Raw genomic sequence first — 18,083 nt, forward strand, 5'->3', positions numbered from 1 at the left:
TACAAATTAAAAAAACCAACCAAATACAAATGAACACTGCCGATGAGGCCAATGCAAACATTTCTCATGAGAACATGACGTGTGCAGGTAACTGTTGCTCATTCGTGTCACACTCACCTTTGGTGCCTCTACAGCGGTGTACGTGGATCCTGGAGGAACCTGGTAGCCCTCAGTGTACAGCTTAAAGTGATGAATGAGAGATTCCATTGACGTCTGCATGAAAACAAAACATGACACAGGATAAGAGGGACATTAGATTACGTTAGAGGACATTAACATGAAAACATTTGAAAAAAAAAATTCTTAAAAAGGTGCACTATGTAACTTTTCCCCCCGCTAGAGGTCGCCTATTCAAAGCAAAGGCGTATAACTTCAAGTTTGAGCGCAGAATCTTGGGACATGTGGTCTTCACCTCACAGCCGGTGGAAAAGAATCGGGATAGGACTCGGCCAGAAATCATGTTCATGGATGCAATTATTAACGTTTCTGTAGTCTGAAGCAGATCAGGACGAGTGTTGTGGAGCGGAGCAAGCGCTTCTGCAAAATAAAACCGAGGTAACGCAGATATGACGCAATTGACAGACTCCCTCACACGTTGCGGTTCCTTGGTTAAAACAGCAATTTTCTCACCATTTAAAAATAGTTGGAAACATTTGGGATATTGTAAGTACTTTGACTGAACAAAATATATAACACTGGCCTAGTGGTTTTTGGATATTTTACAGAATTTTTTTTACATAGTGCACCTTTAGGAGGTGAAATGTGCTTTTTATGTTAAATAATTTAAATATTTTCTCAATTAACCCTTTTCACATTTAAGTGGTTTTCAGAAGGGGAAGTCATCATAGTTGGGCAAACTTCTATAGCAGTGAACAGGAGACGACAGCAAATATAATTCTTGTATTTCTGTGTGAAATGTGTGTGAAAAAGGACGCAATTGACAGACTCCCTCACACGTTTCGGTTCCTTGGTTAAAACAGCAATTTTCTCACCATTTAAAAATAGTTGGAAACATTTGGGATATTGTAAGTACTTTGACTGAACAAAATATATAACACTGGCCTAGTGGTTTTTGGATATTTTACAGAATATTTGTATTTCTGTGTGAAATGTGTGTGAAAAAAAAAACCCTATTGAATTCAATGGTTTTATGTATCAGGACATAAAATCATTTGGTCCATGGCAGGTCTTAAAATGGGGTAAATAACACCTCAGATGAACAACAACACATGACATATTATACGGTGTCATTATTTAACAAAAACTGGGCCAACATGGAAAAGCCATGTGTGACAAACTAAGTACACCCTTATTGCTTCCAAAGGAATTAAGAGGTAAGTAACAGTCAGGCGCTGCTAATCAAATGCCTTTGATTAATTGATCATCAGCAGGTGTGACCACCTCGATAAAAGCAGAAGTTTTGTCAGTTTCAGGTCAGTTTTCTTGGATGACTTGGGGGTGAGTAAATTATCAGCAAAAGTTTATTTAAAAGTGATCTAATCCTTTAAGTTTCCCTCAGGACTTTTGTAAAAGCCAAAATATGACCACACCTCAGATTTGGTCCTTTTAGAAGGCTGAACAATCCCCCGAGTGCTGTCACTGCCTTCTGCTATTTCTTCTCATTCAAAAAGACTGACGCTAACTGGACAGGATTTACCGCTAGTTTTCAAAATCATGATAATCACGCGCGGTTATAATGATAATTAATAAAAAAAAAAAAAAAGATATTACTAACTGTCAGTACATTTTATCGTGGTTTATCGTGAAACTGGTAACCGTTCCATACCTAAAACACAACTGGTTCCTTACCATTCTAAGAAATGTTTGGGTCGACGGTGGAAAAGCAGACATTGCATTTACATTTACGCATTTGGCAGACGCTTTTATCCAAAGCGACTTACAGTGCACTAATTACAGGGACAATCCCCCTGGGACATTGATCCCAAGAACACCAGCAAATCTACAACTGAATGTCTGAAAAAGAAAAGAATCAACTGGCCAAGTCAAAGTCCAGACCTCAACTCGATTGAAATTCTTTGGCAAGAGCTGTGCATAAACAAATGCCCACAAACCTCAATGCAGTGAAGCAACGATGTATAGAAGAGCGGTTCAAAATTCTGTCAGAACGATGTGAGAGACCGATAAAGTCATTCAGAAAATGATGCCATCAACTTATTGCTGCTAGAAGTGGCTCTACAAGCAACTGTATCATGGGTTGTAGTTAGTTTGTCACCCATGGCTTTTCCATTAAATAAATAATGATACAGTGTGATATGTCATTTGTTGTTGTTCATCTATGGTTGTACTTACCTTATTTTAAGAGCTGCTAAAGACCAGATGATTTTTATCATGTTCTGATACGTAAAACCATAAAATTCTAAAGGGTGTCATTTCTTTTTCACATGAATATGTATGTATGTACTGTATTGCATACATGTATGAGTGTTGATAGATAGATAGATTGAATTATAATTAAGCCATTTACCCCCAGTTTCACAGACAAGGCTTAAGTCTAGTCCCAGACTAAAATGTTTGAGCTGTTTTAACTGAATTTATTTATGATTTAATGCCATATCAACAACAATGGCTATATTCATGGCAATCAGCAGTATCGCTTCAATACATTGTTTACAATAATTTAACAATTTTGTCTTAAAAAAAAAATCACTATACAAAATCAGGCATATATACAAATAACAACAACAGTAATAATAACACCAATTACATAGAATCTTTCAATTTAATATTTGAAAGAAATTCTAAAATTACTCCAGGAGAAACCTTTTTAAAAATGTCCATTAATGTGTTTTCTGAATAAAACCGTTCTCTAATATTACTTAAAAAAGGGCATTCTATTAAAATATGTTTTACACTCGTGAGATTCTTACACAGATCACAACCGGTTCAATAAATATGAATGAGTGAGTCTTGAATGTCCAATTCGGGATCTCGTATATACAACCTGGTCATATCTATTTTCAAAATAATAACTAATAACTCCTTGATTTAAAACTGGATTCACCTCACATCATTTGTTATTTACACATTCGTTCCATTCCATTTGCCATTTCTTGTAAATGTACAAGTTCCTGTTTTAACTGAAAGAGACTTGCACTGTCAATGCCATTGTTTTGTTTTAAAATGCACACCAGGAAAAAGACACGTTAGTAAAAGCTACTTAAATGTCCTAATTGAACTAAGATCTAATCCTGGTTTAGGTTAAGCCCTGTCTGTGAAACCGGGCCTTGAAGTGTATTGGACAGACACCATTTGTTCATTAAACCACTGTTTAATAAAAATGTAAAAACATTTAGTTCTCTCCCCTGCTGTACCGAACCCGTACCAAACCATGACTTCAAAACCGAGGTACATACCGAACCGTCAGCGCAAGTGTCTCTCAGTTAAAAGTTTTTGTTTAACACTGTCCCAACCAATGGCTTGAGTTTTGGAAAAGCAAAGAAAACTGAGGGGAGTGTTTGGAAAAACCAGTTTGAAAAAGTAATTTAGTGACATTATTGGTGCAGAAATGACACAAGGCACCTTTAAGTTTATCTATGAAATCACATTTCTTGCCATTTGAGCACAAGATACATATGCAAACATTTCTTACCTTCATCTCAGATCTCTTGGGTGGGGCTATTTTAGCGTCATCTACCTTAATCTCTCCAGCAGGCATTTTATTGAGAGACTGAAGCATGATGTGCAGAGACTGTCTCATTTCCTCAACACGGCACAGATATCTGAAAGTTCATTTAGGTCACTAATAAAATCCAAAAGAAGCATAGGCGTACATGCATCTCATTCTATATTTGAAAGCAATGCATTATTTTTATTGGTAACAACCAAACCTGTGATTTAATGTTATTTACAGTATAAATTCCTCATGTAAAACGTCATCATTAGGTCGGACAGTCTCAAGTTCTCACAACATATTTGATCTTTATCTACGCTGCACTCATCACTTCACATTTCACATGTGATACCATCAGCACATGTGGTGAGAAAGCGAAGCAGAGTCTAAGACCAATTTATAGCCTGTGGTCACAATTAGATTTCCTGTCATTCTGAGCTTCCTGAAACTCTTAAACCCAGTCTAAAACAGAAAACACTGACATGTGTGGTCACCTGTCATAGCAGTCGCCATTAGTTCCAACGGCCACGTCAAACTCTACCTCGTCGTATTTGTCGTATGGTTGACTCTTCCTCAGATCCCACTTGATACCAGAGCCTCTGAGCATCACTCCGCTGAAAGAGATCAAGAGCGATTCAAATAAACCGCTCGACAGACTTCAGTAACTGGATACTATGTTCATCCTCAGTGAACATCAATCAGGCTGCTGTATACAATTAACGACATCACACACAGATTTTAAAGGGATAGTTCAACCATTCGGTCAACATCAGACCCTCAGGTGGCTCAAACCTGTATGACTTACTAAAACGCCAGATATACTAACAGCTGTGATGTTCAACTTGAATCAATGATGTTATTGTATAGTCAGGGACTATATTATATAGTATAATATCCGGAGGAGGAAGGTCCTCGATTTTCATAAAAACATAAAAGGCTCTCAATATATCAAAATATTTCATTGTAAAATGTATGCATTCAGTTCCAAGAAAACTGAATATGACTAATTTGTGTGGATGACACTGTAACACTGTCTCACGCGCACACACAATAACCGCCAAAATGATTCTATTTTAAACTAATTGTGAATATTAAACTGTACTGTGTAGTATGAACTGTAAAGTTTTCAATTTATTTACTAATGTTTTATAATTATAATGTCTAATTATATTGATAATGATAAGCTATTTTTATAATCATCATAATCATTCAAATGCAATGTGGTCTACGATTATCATCTCATTAAGTAGGGGTGTAACAGTACACAAAACTGACGGTTCGGTATGTTCCTCGGTTTTGAAGTCACAGTTCGGTACATCAGGGGAGAGAAAACTAAAACTAAAATTACTTTTTTTACTTTATTAAACAGTGGTTTACTGAAACAATGGTGTCTGTCCTGAAATAAATTCAATTATAACAAAGTTTCTTAAAGATAAATAAAATCTCTGCTAATGCTGTAAAGTGTAAACTATATAGGGAGCAGAGCCAATACTATTAGCCTAAATTTGTGGGCGATCAAGATGCTTCAAATGATTCAGAACGCAGCGGCACGTCTTGTCTTCAACGTGCCCAAAAGGGCCTGTGTCACACCTCTCTTCATCTCTGCACTGGCGACCTCGCTGCTCGCATCAAGTTCAAGGCATTGACGCCGGCTTACAGATCCACCACAAGCTCACTTAAGCTCATTTTGAACAATTAACCTCATCTTAAAAAAAACCCTACATTTTCCACTATTTTCTCCCTATCCTAGCTTATGCTACTCTAAGTAATGTCCAAAGCTTAGTATTTAAGGCACGTTCTGTGATTTTTCACCTCTTAATGACAGATCGCTTCCTGTATTACTCAGTTGTAAGTCGCTTTGGATAAAAGCTTCTGCTAAATGAATAAATGTAAATTCAGTTGCTATTTATTTTTAGATATAATAATCAACACTCAAATAGTATTGTATGCAAAAATGTAAACTTGACATTAGGCAGTTTTTGCATTAGCCTAACTTCTAAATCCAATTATAAAGTACGTTTTTTCTCCAATTCGTTGTTGAAATATAATCATTTATACACAGTGGGTGTCATTTTCATGACAGATTAATTTAAACATACATTAAATTATCAAGACATCACTAACAGGTTAAGTAGAATATAATTAATATATAGGCTTATATAGTGCATATATTTCTCTAGTGAACTCACAGCTGTGGACACCGACATCGATATTTTAACGTTTCCGTTTTTGCGTTCCTCATTAAACATTACTGTTCCGAAAACGGTTTGATTTGAAAAAATAACGGTTAAAAACTTTATTTTAATTTAGCCTATACTTTAAACAAATATGTATAAATAAAGACTTATTTTCACTCAATAATAATATAACGTATGATAATTAAACTTGAATATTTATTTCATAACATTTTTAAAACCACAACAGAAATACATGCATTAATTACAAAGCATAAACAGCGGGACAAATATTGACCAGTTTTAATGGAGCGTTAGACAATCGAAAGTGGCCCTCTATATGCCTAATTCTTTTCAGAAGAGTGATAACATTCTTTGTACATAACTTTTTTTTCAACACGACTTGTTTTAAAAATTGCATGAATAAAGAATAAATAAACTGGATAACCATTGCTCTTTTAATGCACCGTCAACTGGTAATTTCAAAGCAAACACTGCGCAACACGTCCTTGCATCACATAATCAAATTCAGTCAGCTAATAAATCTTGATCATTTAATGCAATATAACATACCATTTACGAAGCATCAACCGTCTATATAGAAAACATTGACCTGTCCTGTATTGGCAATCTGAAAGACTATAGGAAAAATGTTTAATAGATGCTAGTAGCCTAACTTGGATAGGCTTAAACGAAACCCACAAACTAGCCTAAATCAGACTATTTGAGCTTAAAGTCCGTACTGATTATTTAAACCTACGAAAAGAATGTCCTCCAATACCTGCGCTTTCATTGTAGACCTCAGCGGGGGAAGAAATGTACTTGAGGCACGAAAATGCGCGCTCTACACCGACTTGCGTACCGGTAGATTCATAGATGACCGGTGCGCGAGCATTTCACTCACGCTTGATCCGTCAACGTCACATGCTGTACTACTCTATTCATGATTGGTCACTGCCAAATTAAAATATTAAAGAGAACGATAAAATAACGTTATTAACCGGTTAATGGTCACTTCAAATTAACGTTTCTGTTCAGAACGATTCAAATTGATTTTGATTTCGTTTTTGTTCCTCTTAAAATTTTGTTCGTTTCCGGTTTTCGTTTTCGTTCCTTGAACCGGTTCAGAGCCCTGGTGGACACTGAATGACTTCTGAGGTAAATGTTACGTGACATTGTTTACAAGCTGTTTTATTGATGTCTTTCTGCCGTTGAAACACGGATTGAGCGATTACACGACATATACGTTTCAGTCAGTTGTAATGTATCCTCAAAATACCGTCAGCTCAGCTGTTGATTCATGTTTATTCTTTTGACTGAAGAGATGATCGCGTTCACTCGCGTGCCACGTTGTCGCTTGCCTTGAACTGTACAGTGATCTGTCCAGTCAAATTAAAGAGCGTCAAAACGGCATTTATCGTTTGAATTTCATGATAAAATGGACTGAATACTTCATATGTTCGTGGGGGAACTCGGATTTAAGTCTGTTCCGCACATAAAACAAGCCGACTGTTAACTGTTAAAGATTGCATTCGTACTGTTCAGTACACGGCTGTGCACCGTACACTGTAAAAAAAAAATCAGGTCTCCAATTGAACATTTTTAAGTGACTGATCACATCTAAATTTTTCAGTTGGCCAAATTTAATTTCTGTAAATTGATGCAATTTAATTCACAGAAATTAAATTTGGCCAACTAAAACATTTAGATGTGATCGGTCACTTAAAAATGTTCAATTGGAGACCTGATTTTATTTTTACAGTGTACCGGAAGCCCTGTACCGAAACGGTTTGGTATGAATACATGTACCGTTACACCCCAATCATTAACATACAGTGTTGCACTTGACTTGTGGGTGATGACTAATCTCACATTACAAAGATTTAATCTAAATGTGTTAATGCAAATGACTTTTTTTCTGTTATTATAAAAAAATTGTTCCATAACTTACTGTCAGATCATCTATAGCAACTTCTCTGTACGCGGGTGAGAGAGAGCGAGACACTTGAGATGCAGCTCTGACCAATCCGATTCACTTCAAAATAATGCATTGTTTTACCTGAAGCCAAAATTGAGTGCATCCTCTGCAGTGATAACACCAATGCCAACAGTTCTGTTCTTCCAGATACGATTATTGGTCAGCATCTGAAACAATATCGGCAGTTATATTCATTTAGAAACTCCATTCCTGCCAATCAAATTAAACCATGCATTTTGAAAGAGAAATACCAATCTAACTAGCACTATTTGTGAGCAAAACGAATGCATTTTGGTGCACATACCTCCTCAAGTTCATCAATGCGGATAGAGAAGTTCTTGCACCATTCATAGATGTCGTCCATGAGACCAAGAGGCAAGTCCTGCAACAAAAGTGATCAGCTGGTTGAGGCAGACTAAGTTATAACATTTCAGTATATCCAGAAAAGAAAATATTTTTTTCAGTTAGAAGGACAGTAGCTATGTTTCCATCCACAGTTACAAAATTGGAATATCTCATAAAACATTTGGAATAAAGCACACGAGAACAAGTCACTTACTGAGAAAGTGCCGCATATATTTATATTTATATATCTATAATAAAAATGGAAGTTGCTGCAATCAGGGAAGAAACTGTGGCTCTTTTTCCTCCAACATAAATGACTTTGATTTGAAGACGAAACGCAATAAACGCCGTCATGTTATCTTGCGATCGGATGCTGGTGTTTGTGACCAATCATGTGAGACGCTTCTGGGAGGGAATTAAACCAAATCATGATGACAGACTTTGACTCCAATCACATCCTCTGTCAAAGCAGTCACTTGAATATGTTTTGTGCATCGAGGGATTTATTTAGTAAATGCGTCTCCATAGTAATTTATGCGCATGTCTTCTTATCAGAATAAAAAGTTATCTGCCTCAATTGAGCGAATACATGAGCATCTTGGCATCTTTTTTAATGAGATATCCCAAAATTAGCAGAAATATAAGTGGATGGAAACATAGCTGATGCTCATCAAATTGTACCTGATGAACTCCCCCGGGTCTCACGTACGCAGCGTGCATCCTGGCTCCGGACACTCTCTCATAGAACTCAAACATCTGCAAGATACCGACAAACAGCCAATTCAAACACCAAACTAGGTTCCACATAAACAAATAATAGTTTAGTATCATCTTGTATACGGCTGCCACTAAAGATTTGTTGATTAATCATCAGACAAAAAACAAAAAAAAGCCAAGCCTCCAGTGTGCAAACTGAAGAATGAAAGTAGGCTACGCTATACATTATGTGCAAAAAAGTATACACAGATGAGCCAAAACATTATGACTATGGTCCTTCGCGTGCTACCAAAAGGTGTCCTGTGGTATCAGGTGCCAAGATGTTAGCAGCAAATCCTTCAAGTCCTGTAGGTTGTGAGGTGGAGCCGCCATGGACCGAACAGATGCTCGATTGGATGGTGATTTGGGGAATTTGGAGGCCGAGCAACACCTTAAACTCTCCATCATGTTCCTCAAACCATTCCTGAACAACGTGTGCAGTGTGGCAGGGTTCATTATCCTGCTGAAAGAGGCCACTTCCACCAGGAAAAGTCATTGTCATGAAGGGATGTACCTGGTCTGCAACAATGTTTAGGTTGGTGGCACGTGTCAAATTTATGTCCACGTGAATGGCTGGACCCAGGGTTTCCCAGCAGAACATTGCCCAGAGCATCACACTCCCTCCACCGGCTTGTCGACATCCCACTGTGCACCCAAGTGCCATCACTTACCCAGGTAAACCGAGCACATGTATTCATCCACATAATGTAAAAGAAAACGGGACTCATCATCAGACCAACCTCCTTCCACTCCACCAAGGTCCAGTTCAGACATGTGAGTGCCCATTGTAGGCATGTGACGTATCACATTTTCATGTTGCGATAATTGCTGACGGTTTTATCACGGTATGTGGTATTATCACGATATTGAAAGAAGTAGTTGTCATAATATAACAGGTTCTGGTTCAGGTAATACAACTCTGAACATATAAATACAATAAAAATGATAAAATAAACAAATGTTTCAAACAGATTAAAGCGCAAAAGAATTATAAAGAACAATAGGTATCACTTTACAATAAGGTATCATTAGTTAATGCATTAACTAACATTAACAATGAGCAATAGCAACATTTGTTAATGAAGTTATTATTCTTTGTTAACATTAGTTAAAATACAACTGATCATTGTTAGTTCAAGTCCATTAAATAACAGTTACAACTTGATTTTAATATTGTATTATTAAAATGTTGAAATTGACATTAAGATTAATAAATACTTTAGAAGTATTTTTCATCGTCAGTTAATCAGTGGATTAACTAATGTTAACTAATGGAGCCTTTTTGTAAAGTTTTACCAAGCAAAAATAAAGAATCATAACATTCTCAGTCAATGTCGAGGGCATGTTGCAGTCCAGATTAAAATAAAAATGTTTAAGTTTGAAAATAAATAGCCTATTAAGTCTTTAAGTTGACGCTTTGATGAACACCATTGGGAATACAGAGATCTGAATGGCTGTTTGAAGCCTTTAAATACTGTAATAGAGCAGCTGCTTGTTTATGAGTTATGATTTTTTCTCCATCAGTGCCATCTGCTGTCAGACAGTGAATGTGCACTTTCACTGTCATTATAGGCACTCTGATTGGTCTACGGCTACTGTTGCTTCCTCACATAACTAGGGGTGTAACGAGATGAGACACGAGATTGGGTTCATGAGAACGAGACGAGATTTTAGAACAGTATTTTTAAGATCGAACAAAATTCATGACTGGAAAAATAGTCTGCAGGTGCGTTTTGAAATGTTTTAACGAATCATCTTGAATGTCATTTCAGTTCTACTTTCTGAGTATGAATTATCAAATGCATTTAAAGACAACAATACTCAAGCACCGTAAATGGTTTTGCCACAAACTTAACTGACTGGCTTCTCTCCTGTATGATTTCACATGAGTCTCTTCAGATCTTACAGTACATGAATTATCAGCTTCCAGAACTTCAAATTGAGGATGTTTGAGACCTCCTAATTGAACTCTTTTCCACAAATTGAACAAAAATAAATAAATGCAAATAGTAATCAAAGGACTCTCTCAATATTCAAAGTGCAAACAGAGACTAGAGTTAAGAGGATGTTACAACTACTCAACCCAGCCTATATAGCTTTGATATTGGGAGACAGGTCACCTAATTTGCGTGAATCCGGGAGCTTGCGTTTACTTTCTCTTTAGATTCGCGATCGCACATACTCTGCGCGTTTAGCACCGCCGCTTCCTTTACACATTCTAGGTGACACATTTATCAGACACTATCAGGCTCTGTTGCGCACAAATCTTCCGCCACGGTCCTGTCAATCATCTCACCTTACACTCGTCATGTGATCAGTGAACTGTGATTCCTGCTGCAGCTCAGACGCAGTCACATGCAGTGCAGAGCAGACATTTACAATAGTTTACAATTGAAGCGACCGTTATCCAACTGAATTAAATGGTTTTTCCATAAAAAAAGCCAACAGTGGAGGATGTAATGTAAACGTACCGTGGCATATTATATGCTAATTTAACCCTCACTTTGTCATGGCGATATCGCGAGACAGCTTTTCACTCAACAAGCAATCTCGTCACATTTTAATCTCGTGGAGATCTCGTCATACCCCTACCCATAACTAGGAGTGCACGATATTCACAAAAATGTGATATTGCGATATCGATAATGGATATTGCGATATCGATATTCATTTTGATATTTTTAAACTTGTGTAAAATTACAAAAGTTACGGAAAACGCATCAAAATAGATTCATAACAAATAACAAATTCTTACAACACAAGGTTTATTTCAACTGACAGTCATATTGGACTGTTACAACAAGAATAAATAAATAATAATCATGTCTGGTTGTACAGTAGGGATGCAACAATACAGTTAGTCCACGGTTCGATACATACCTCAGTTTTTAACCACGTTTTTGGTTCGGTTCGGTTCTGATGGCTTGTCACATCAGTTTTTTGCTATTCTATTGTTAGCCGACAGGAACAGAAAGAGTTATTATTTTTATTATAATTTTTTTTATTGCAATACTCTTTTTTTTATTTTACTTAAAAGACTTGGAAAAACCTTACTTAAAACTTTACTTAAAAAAAAACTTGTACACATTCCTAGTGTATAGTATTTTATAAAAATAATATGGATGTCAATGGCTACCATCAACTGTCTGGTATTCCACTGTCTGTGTTCAACAGAAGAAATTAATACAGGTTTGAACAACATTAGATGAGTAAATAATGATATTATTTTAGAGGTGAACTGTCCCTTTAAGCACAAGCAGCAGCGTGTTCACTATAGGCTGCCCTGCGTCAATTTAAGACCTCTACACATCTAATATAGAGACACACGCAATTTTACTTTCACTTTAGACATAACTGACTGTGTTTATGTTAACCTTGTGTGTATTTGACAGTATTAGTGCAATAAGACTACTTAGTCCAGTAATCACGTGTTTGACAGGCTTTTAAGTGCGCGCGCTCAGCGCATGTTAAAACAGTGCATGAGCACGCAAATGAAATGTTTAACCGGTAACGTAATGCTTTAAAACGCATTCAAATAATGAACTTTCGTGATTGTGAATAACTATAGTGTTCCGTGAGTATGACTCCCTGACACCAGCATTGCAAGCGTGGCTAAACCCCTAACTTGTGCATAGTGATCGGATATTTGCTCATATCAGCGCGTAGACTGACAGGCACACTCAAACAGCCGCAATAAACTGAGAGAAATATTTAAAACGGAGAGAAATAAAAAATAATTAATTAAATGCAAAACCACCCATCGTAAAGTGGCTTGTGGTGGTTCTTAACTATTTCGTCTTCTCCCTGAGTAACACTTATTTTCTTACTTTTGTATTCTTTACTTTGCTCCACTCGCTCTCTCTTTAGGTCCTTTCTTTTCTTTCACTTCGTTTTGTTGTGCGCTGGTGTGTGCGTCGAGCCGGCCCGACAAGGGTGTGTGTGTGTGTGTGTGTGTGTGTGTGTATAGAGCGAGGGAGAAGTGAGAGAGTTACGGTTAGCTTTGGAGCGAGTAGGAGGGACCTGGTTTTGAAAAAAATAGATCCGATGAAGTGAAACGCGTCTCATTTTGTCATAAACAAAATATTGCATAATTATCGCGAGACTTACGATATAATATCGCGCAACGTGATATCGCGATAACGATATTGAATCGATATATCGTGCACCCCTACCCATAACGATCATTAATTTTGTGTGACTTGTGCCACAGCAGACCTTCTGTTGGCTGGGACCAGACGGGATAGTCTTTGTTGCCCTCGTGCATCAATAAGCCGTCGTCGGTTTGTGGTTTGTCCCTCCTCAGACACTGTTGTTAAATTCTCAACACTGCTGACCGGGAGCAACACACAAGCCTTACACTTTCAGAGATACTCTGACCCAGTAGCCTTGCCATAACAATTTGGCCCGTGTCAAAGCTCAGATTTTTATTCCTGCCCATTTCTGCTGCATCCAACACATTGATTATGAGAACTCTTTGTTTGCTTACCATCTAATCTACCCCTATGTGGCCTTGTTAGGAAATACTCGCTTCACCAGTGACTGGTCATAATGTTTTGGCTTATCCGTGTAAACATTACATTCTAAACCAATAAAAAAAAAACTAAACATAAACTTATCCTCCTATAGTAAATATGTACATTTATACCCCATTACAACATTTACTTTAAATGTACTGCTCTCAGGAAAATACTTTTTTTTTTTTACCTTCTCTCTCTCCTCAAACAACCAGAAGAAGGGAGTCATGGCACCGATGTCAAGGGCGTGGGTGGTGACGCCCATGATGTGGTTCAGGATACGGGTCATTTCTCCATACAGCACTGCAGAGGCCATATAACACATTTATGCAGCGGATACAGCCAATCAGACACATTCAAAATCAATCAATGCAAACTCAATTCCTTGTGGAACTACAACATTGTTTACGCAATTTTTAGGGATATGTTTGAGAAAAATGGACTGGTTTAAATCTAATTTGGATTAATGAGTGCAAACCAGATTGAAAGCATTTAGTTTTTGTTCCTCACCTCTGATCCACTGTGCACGGGGAGGAGCCTGAATGTTAAGAAGCTTTTCTACCGCTAGAGAATATGCCTGCTCATTACACATCATGGACACATAGTCAAGCCTGTCGAAGTATGGAAGTGCCTGCAGCAACACAAACACACAAGACAACATTAGAGCCTATAATATTTCAAATCACAGACAACAACATAAAGCATTTAAGAGCATAGTTATGACAGCTTATTAATGCCTTACAGCCAAGAGATGTAAATCATAATATTTCAGAAATTTAAGTTAAAGGGAAATTACAATTCTATCATTAATAATTACTCACTCATGTCATTCCAAACCTCTTCGGAAACACAAATGAAGATTCAAAAAGTTAATAAATGAAATCGTAAAACTAATCCATATGAATTGATTATATGATGAACAGATTTAATTTAGGATTTTATTCACATATAAACATTGATCAGAGAACATGAACAGAAATTCAAACGTGATGCGTAACACGAGAATGAACCTCATTGGTTCTCGCTGAAGCTCAAATGTGATGCGTAACACGAGAATGAACCTCATTGGTTCTCTCTGAAGCTCCAACGTGCTGCGTAACACAAGAATGAACCTCATTGGTTCTCTCTGAAGCTCCAACGTGCTGCGTAACACGAGCATGAACCTCATTGGTTCTTGCGGAAGCTCAAATGTGATGCGTAACACGAGCATGAACCTCATTGGTTCTCGCTGAAGCTCAAACGTGATGCGTAACACGAGCATGAACCTCATTGGTTCTTGCGGAAGCTCAAATGTGATGCGTAACACGAGCATGAACCTCATTGGTTTGTGTGGCTGTGTTACTGAGGAAGTAGTAGGGGTGAGAATCACCAGAGGTGATATTATCACGATTCGTATGCCTAGATGTGATAGAGATTTTAAGCGCTTTGTGATATGCAGAGTATTGCAAAAAACATATTACGATATATTGCAAATATCCCAGAAAAGAAAACTTTGTCCACGCAAATTTCATTTCACATCTTCATATCAATATCCTTCGTCCCTTCCTTGTTTAATATTTTCTTCCTCATATTTTAGAACAGAAATTACATATTTTCACACTCAAGTAAGCAGTTGATAATATAGTGTCATGCTTCAGGGTTTGTAGTTCTTAAGTACCTGTAAATACGTCTTGTACTCAATCAGTTTCTCTGTGCCGCGGTGCAGGAGGCCGATGTGAGGGTCGCATTTCTTCACCGACTCTCCGCTGAGCTCCAACACCAGACGCAGCACTCCATGAGCCGCCGGGTGCTGAGGTCCGAAGTTGATGGTGAGGTTGGACACCTCCTTCTCTGCTGGTGGGTCCTTATCTGAAAGAGATGAAGATCTTTTCGATACTGTGGTTGGTCTTACATGCTGATTGTGGAAGTCACGAAGGCAAAACCAAACCAACCGTTCCAAGGAGGGGGAGCCCACTTCTCAGTGATGACACTGGGGTACATGACAGCTCCAGCGTACTGCTCTGTCCACTCCACATCTGGCTGCCATTGCTTCAGCCTGAACAGACAGGAAAAACACATTGATTTTCACTGTCACTGACTTGCACACATAAAGCCCGATTTATACTTTCGCCTGGCTCCGCAGCGCGAGCCTCCGCGCACTGCGTGTGCAACTCACCAACAGAAAATACGTTTATACATAAAGTGCACGCCGTTGTACCATTCTTTGAAACTACAAGGCATTGAGTATTTGTCCTTTAAACCATCAGGAACCAACAGTGAGAAGTGAGGTACACACATGACATGTTTGTTTTAGTACAATTCACCAAACCCACACTATACAAAAGAAACGTGTAGCCTAAACTAGGGCTGTAACGATTTGACCAAAAATAAAAAACCTTGATTCATTGAACATTTTACTTCGATTACGATTAATGAACTACTATTTTGCCTTTTTTTTTGCTTTCCATTTTTTGCCCTCATAAGGTTTTTGAGGAAGTTCCTGATAAGGTTTTTACTGTAAAATATTTTCTACTATTAAAGGTGGAATTTTTTTTCTAATGAAAAAGTGCATTTCTTTGATTTTAAAATACTTGAAGGAAATGCAGTTATTGTCTATGGAGCAGATTTCTGCTTGTTGTACATCAGATACAGATACATTAACACTGTAGGCCTACATTACATTTTTTTGAATGCATTAATGAGAGAGTGATTGTGTGTGTGAATTAGTCATACCGTCTCTATTCATTATGAAGCTGTGGTTTGTACTTACTTCAAAGGTATTAAAATATATGTCTATAACGGTTGAGTTTCAAAGTTACTTTAGTGACTTTACTTTAGTCACAGGACAGCGTTTACACTGTTTCTGCGCTGCTCTCTGCGCACGTGATGTTCGAGTGATGTTCGAGCTTCGAGTGATGTTCGAGTGATCACGTGATGTTCGAGCTTCTGAGTGTTCGTTTGTCACAATATATGAGGCATTAGTACAACATAATACAAATTTGATGGTCTAAAATCGCTTTAAAGTTCAACTGGTAGGCCTTAAAACACATACAAATGAGAAAGGACAAAGCTTTGTGAGGACGCAGGTGAAAGAGTCTGCCGTCAGGGCACGCGTGCGTTGTCAGAGACGCGACACGGCTCGGCTCTCTGTGTCACAGAAAAAAGCTGAGCACTGAACGGATAAGTTTTCCGTAATGTTGTTTTTGAATAGCGCACAATCGCTTTTAAATGTTGAAACTGGCAAGCCTTTAAACGCATTTACTTGACAAACTTTATGAGGACGAAGGTGAAAGAGATCTGGCTTCGGGGCTTGCGCACGCCGTCTGTGTGTGTGTGTGTGTGGCAGCGCGTAGGCTATAAGAACGGCAATTAACTTAAATGTTTAAATGGTGTAAAACATGCAGTTTACTATAGTGATTCTGGGCATCTATATACACAAATAACTGCTCCTGCATCTCTCTGTGTGCCTTCAAACTGCACTTGATGTGACTGACGGGGCGAAGTCACGTGACTAAAACTGAAATAACAGACATGGGAAAAAATACGGTTCTGAATTTTGGTTTAGATCATTTTTCGATGAATCGTACAGCCCTAGCTGGTTCGAGGAGCGCTCAATACTTCTAGTGCTGTGTCAATGCATTTGAATGGCTTAAGCGGATAGACAACAGCTTCACTATACAGGTATTTGCAGCAAGTTTTGGTAAAGAGTACAGCATAGTGTGCATTGATTATTACTAGTGCTGTCAAACGATTAAAATATTTAATCGCGATTAATCGCATTAATGCCATAGTTAACTCACAATTAATCACAATTAATCGCACATTTTTTTTTATTCTAAATGTCCCTTGATTTCTTTTTGTCCCATAATTTTTTCTTATTTTAATGCTCTTATCAACATAGAAAAGTGGATCGGCTTGCTTTGTTCAAATGTTTGTTTTATTGAAAACAACATTGGCATACTGTAGTGTTCGATTTCACACCAACATTCTCACTTGAAGCAGTCATTCACACTTGGAGCAAATAATCGCTCACACAATGTAACACTGTCCATCAATAAAAGGGTGAAAAAAAATACTTTGTTGCACAAACAGCCCCTTCAACAGCCCTTTCTAAGGGATCAAAACAGGGTGATACAAAATAAAATTACAAAGTGCACATGCAAGGTAAACTAGGACTCCGCCTATAGTGCAGTTAAACCAGGGGTCGCCAACTAGCGGACTCCGGTCCAAATCCGGACCGCGAAGCCTTTTGACGTAGGCTAATGAAACAGTTAACGTTGCAATGCTCACTGTTACGTTCAGACCCAGACGCGCGGTCAAGCATGCAGGTGCGTTCACACCGGACGCGAATGACGCGACATGCACGCCGCTTAATTCGCGCCGCAGAATGTCTATTTGCGTCTTTGCATTGACTTAAATCACTCGCGCAAAACGCTTCATTCGCGTCCGGTGTGAATGCACCACCAGAGCAGAAAGCAGCGCTCAAGACAAGCACTTTTAGTTGAAGACCCCTGAGTTAAACCATGGCATAATACGTTTCTCATTTCGGCGTCTCACGCTTGCCATCCACGTCTACTGTTTTAATGGCCCAAAACAAGTGTGGGCAGCCGCAGCGTGCCTGATGTTTTGTTTCCGGTCTAGCTACATCCGGAGTGGTGTTGTAGTTTTTCTAACGTTACTAGTTGCTGCAACAGCATGTGAAAAAA

The 18,083-nt window shown here is 38.1% G+C and overlaps 1 protein-coding gene across 1 annotated transcript in view; it reads right to left on the minus strand.

Annotated features, from left to right (window-relative positions):
• Positions 1-18,083, minus strand: part of ndufs2 (NADH:ubiquinone oxidoreductase core subunit S2) — a 28,954-nt gene that overhangs the window by 7,546 nt on the left and 3,325 nt on the right. The window contains exons 2-11 of the mRNA XM_079841980.1: positions 15,330-15,433; positions 15,056-15,246; positions 13,909-14,029; positions 13,589-13,701; positions 8,810-8,884; positions 8,088-8,165; positions 7,865-7,950; positions 4,126-4,245; positions 3,611-3,740; positions 118-213 (exon numbers count right to left, since the gene is read on the minus strand). Of these exons, the coding sequence (XP_079698106.1) occupies positions 118-213; positions 3,611-3,740; positions 4,126-4,245; positions 7,865-7,950; positions 8,088-8,165; positions 8,810-8,884; positions 13,589-13,701; positions 13,909-14,029; positions 15,056-15,246; positions 15,330-15,433 (1,114 nt within the window). The remainder of the gene's footprint in view (positions 1-117; positions 214-3,610; positions 3,741-4,125; positions 4,246-7,864; positions 7,951-8,087; positions 8,166-8,809; positions 8,885-13,588; positions 13,702-13,908; positions 14,030-15,055; positions 15,247-15,329; positions 15,434-18,083) is intronic.

This window comes from Gobio gobio, assembly GCF_949357685.1.
Source record: "Gobio gobio genome assembly, chromosome: 2".
NCBI lineage: Eukaryota > Metazoa > Chordata > Actinopteri > Cypriniformes > Gobionidae > Gobio > Gobio gobio.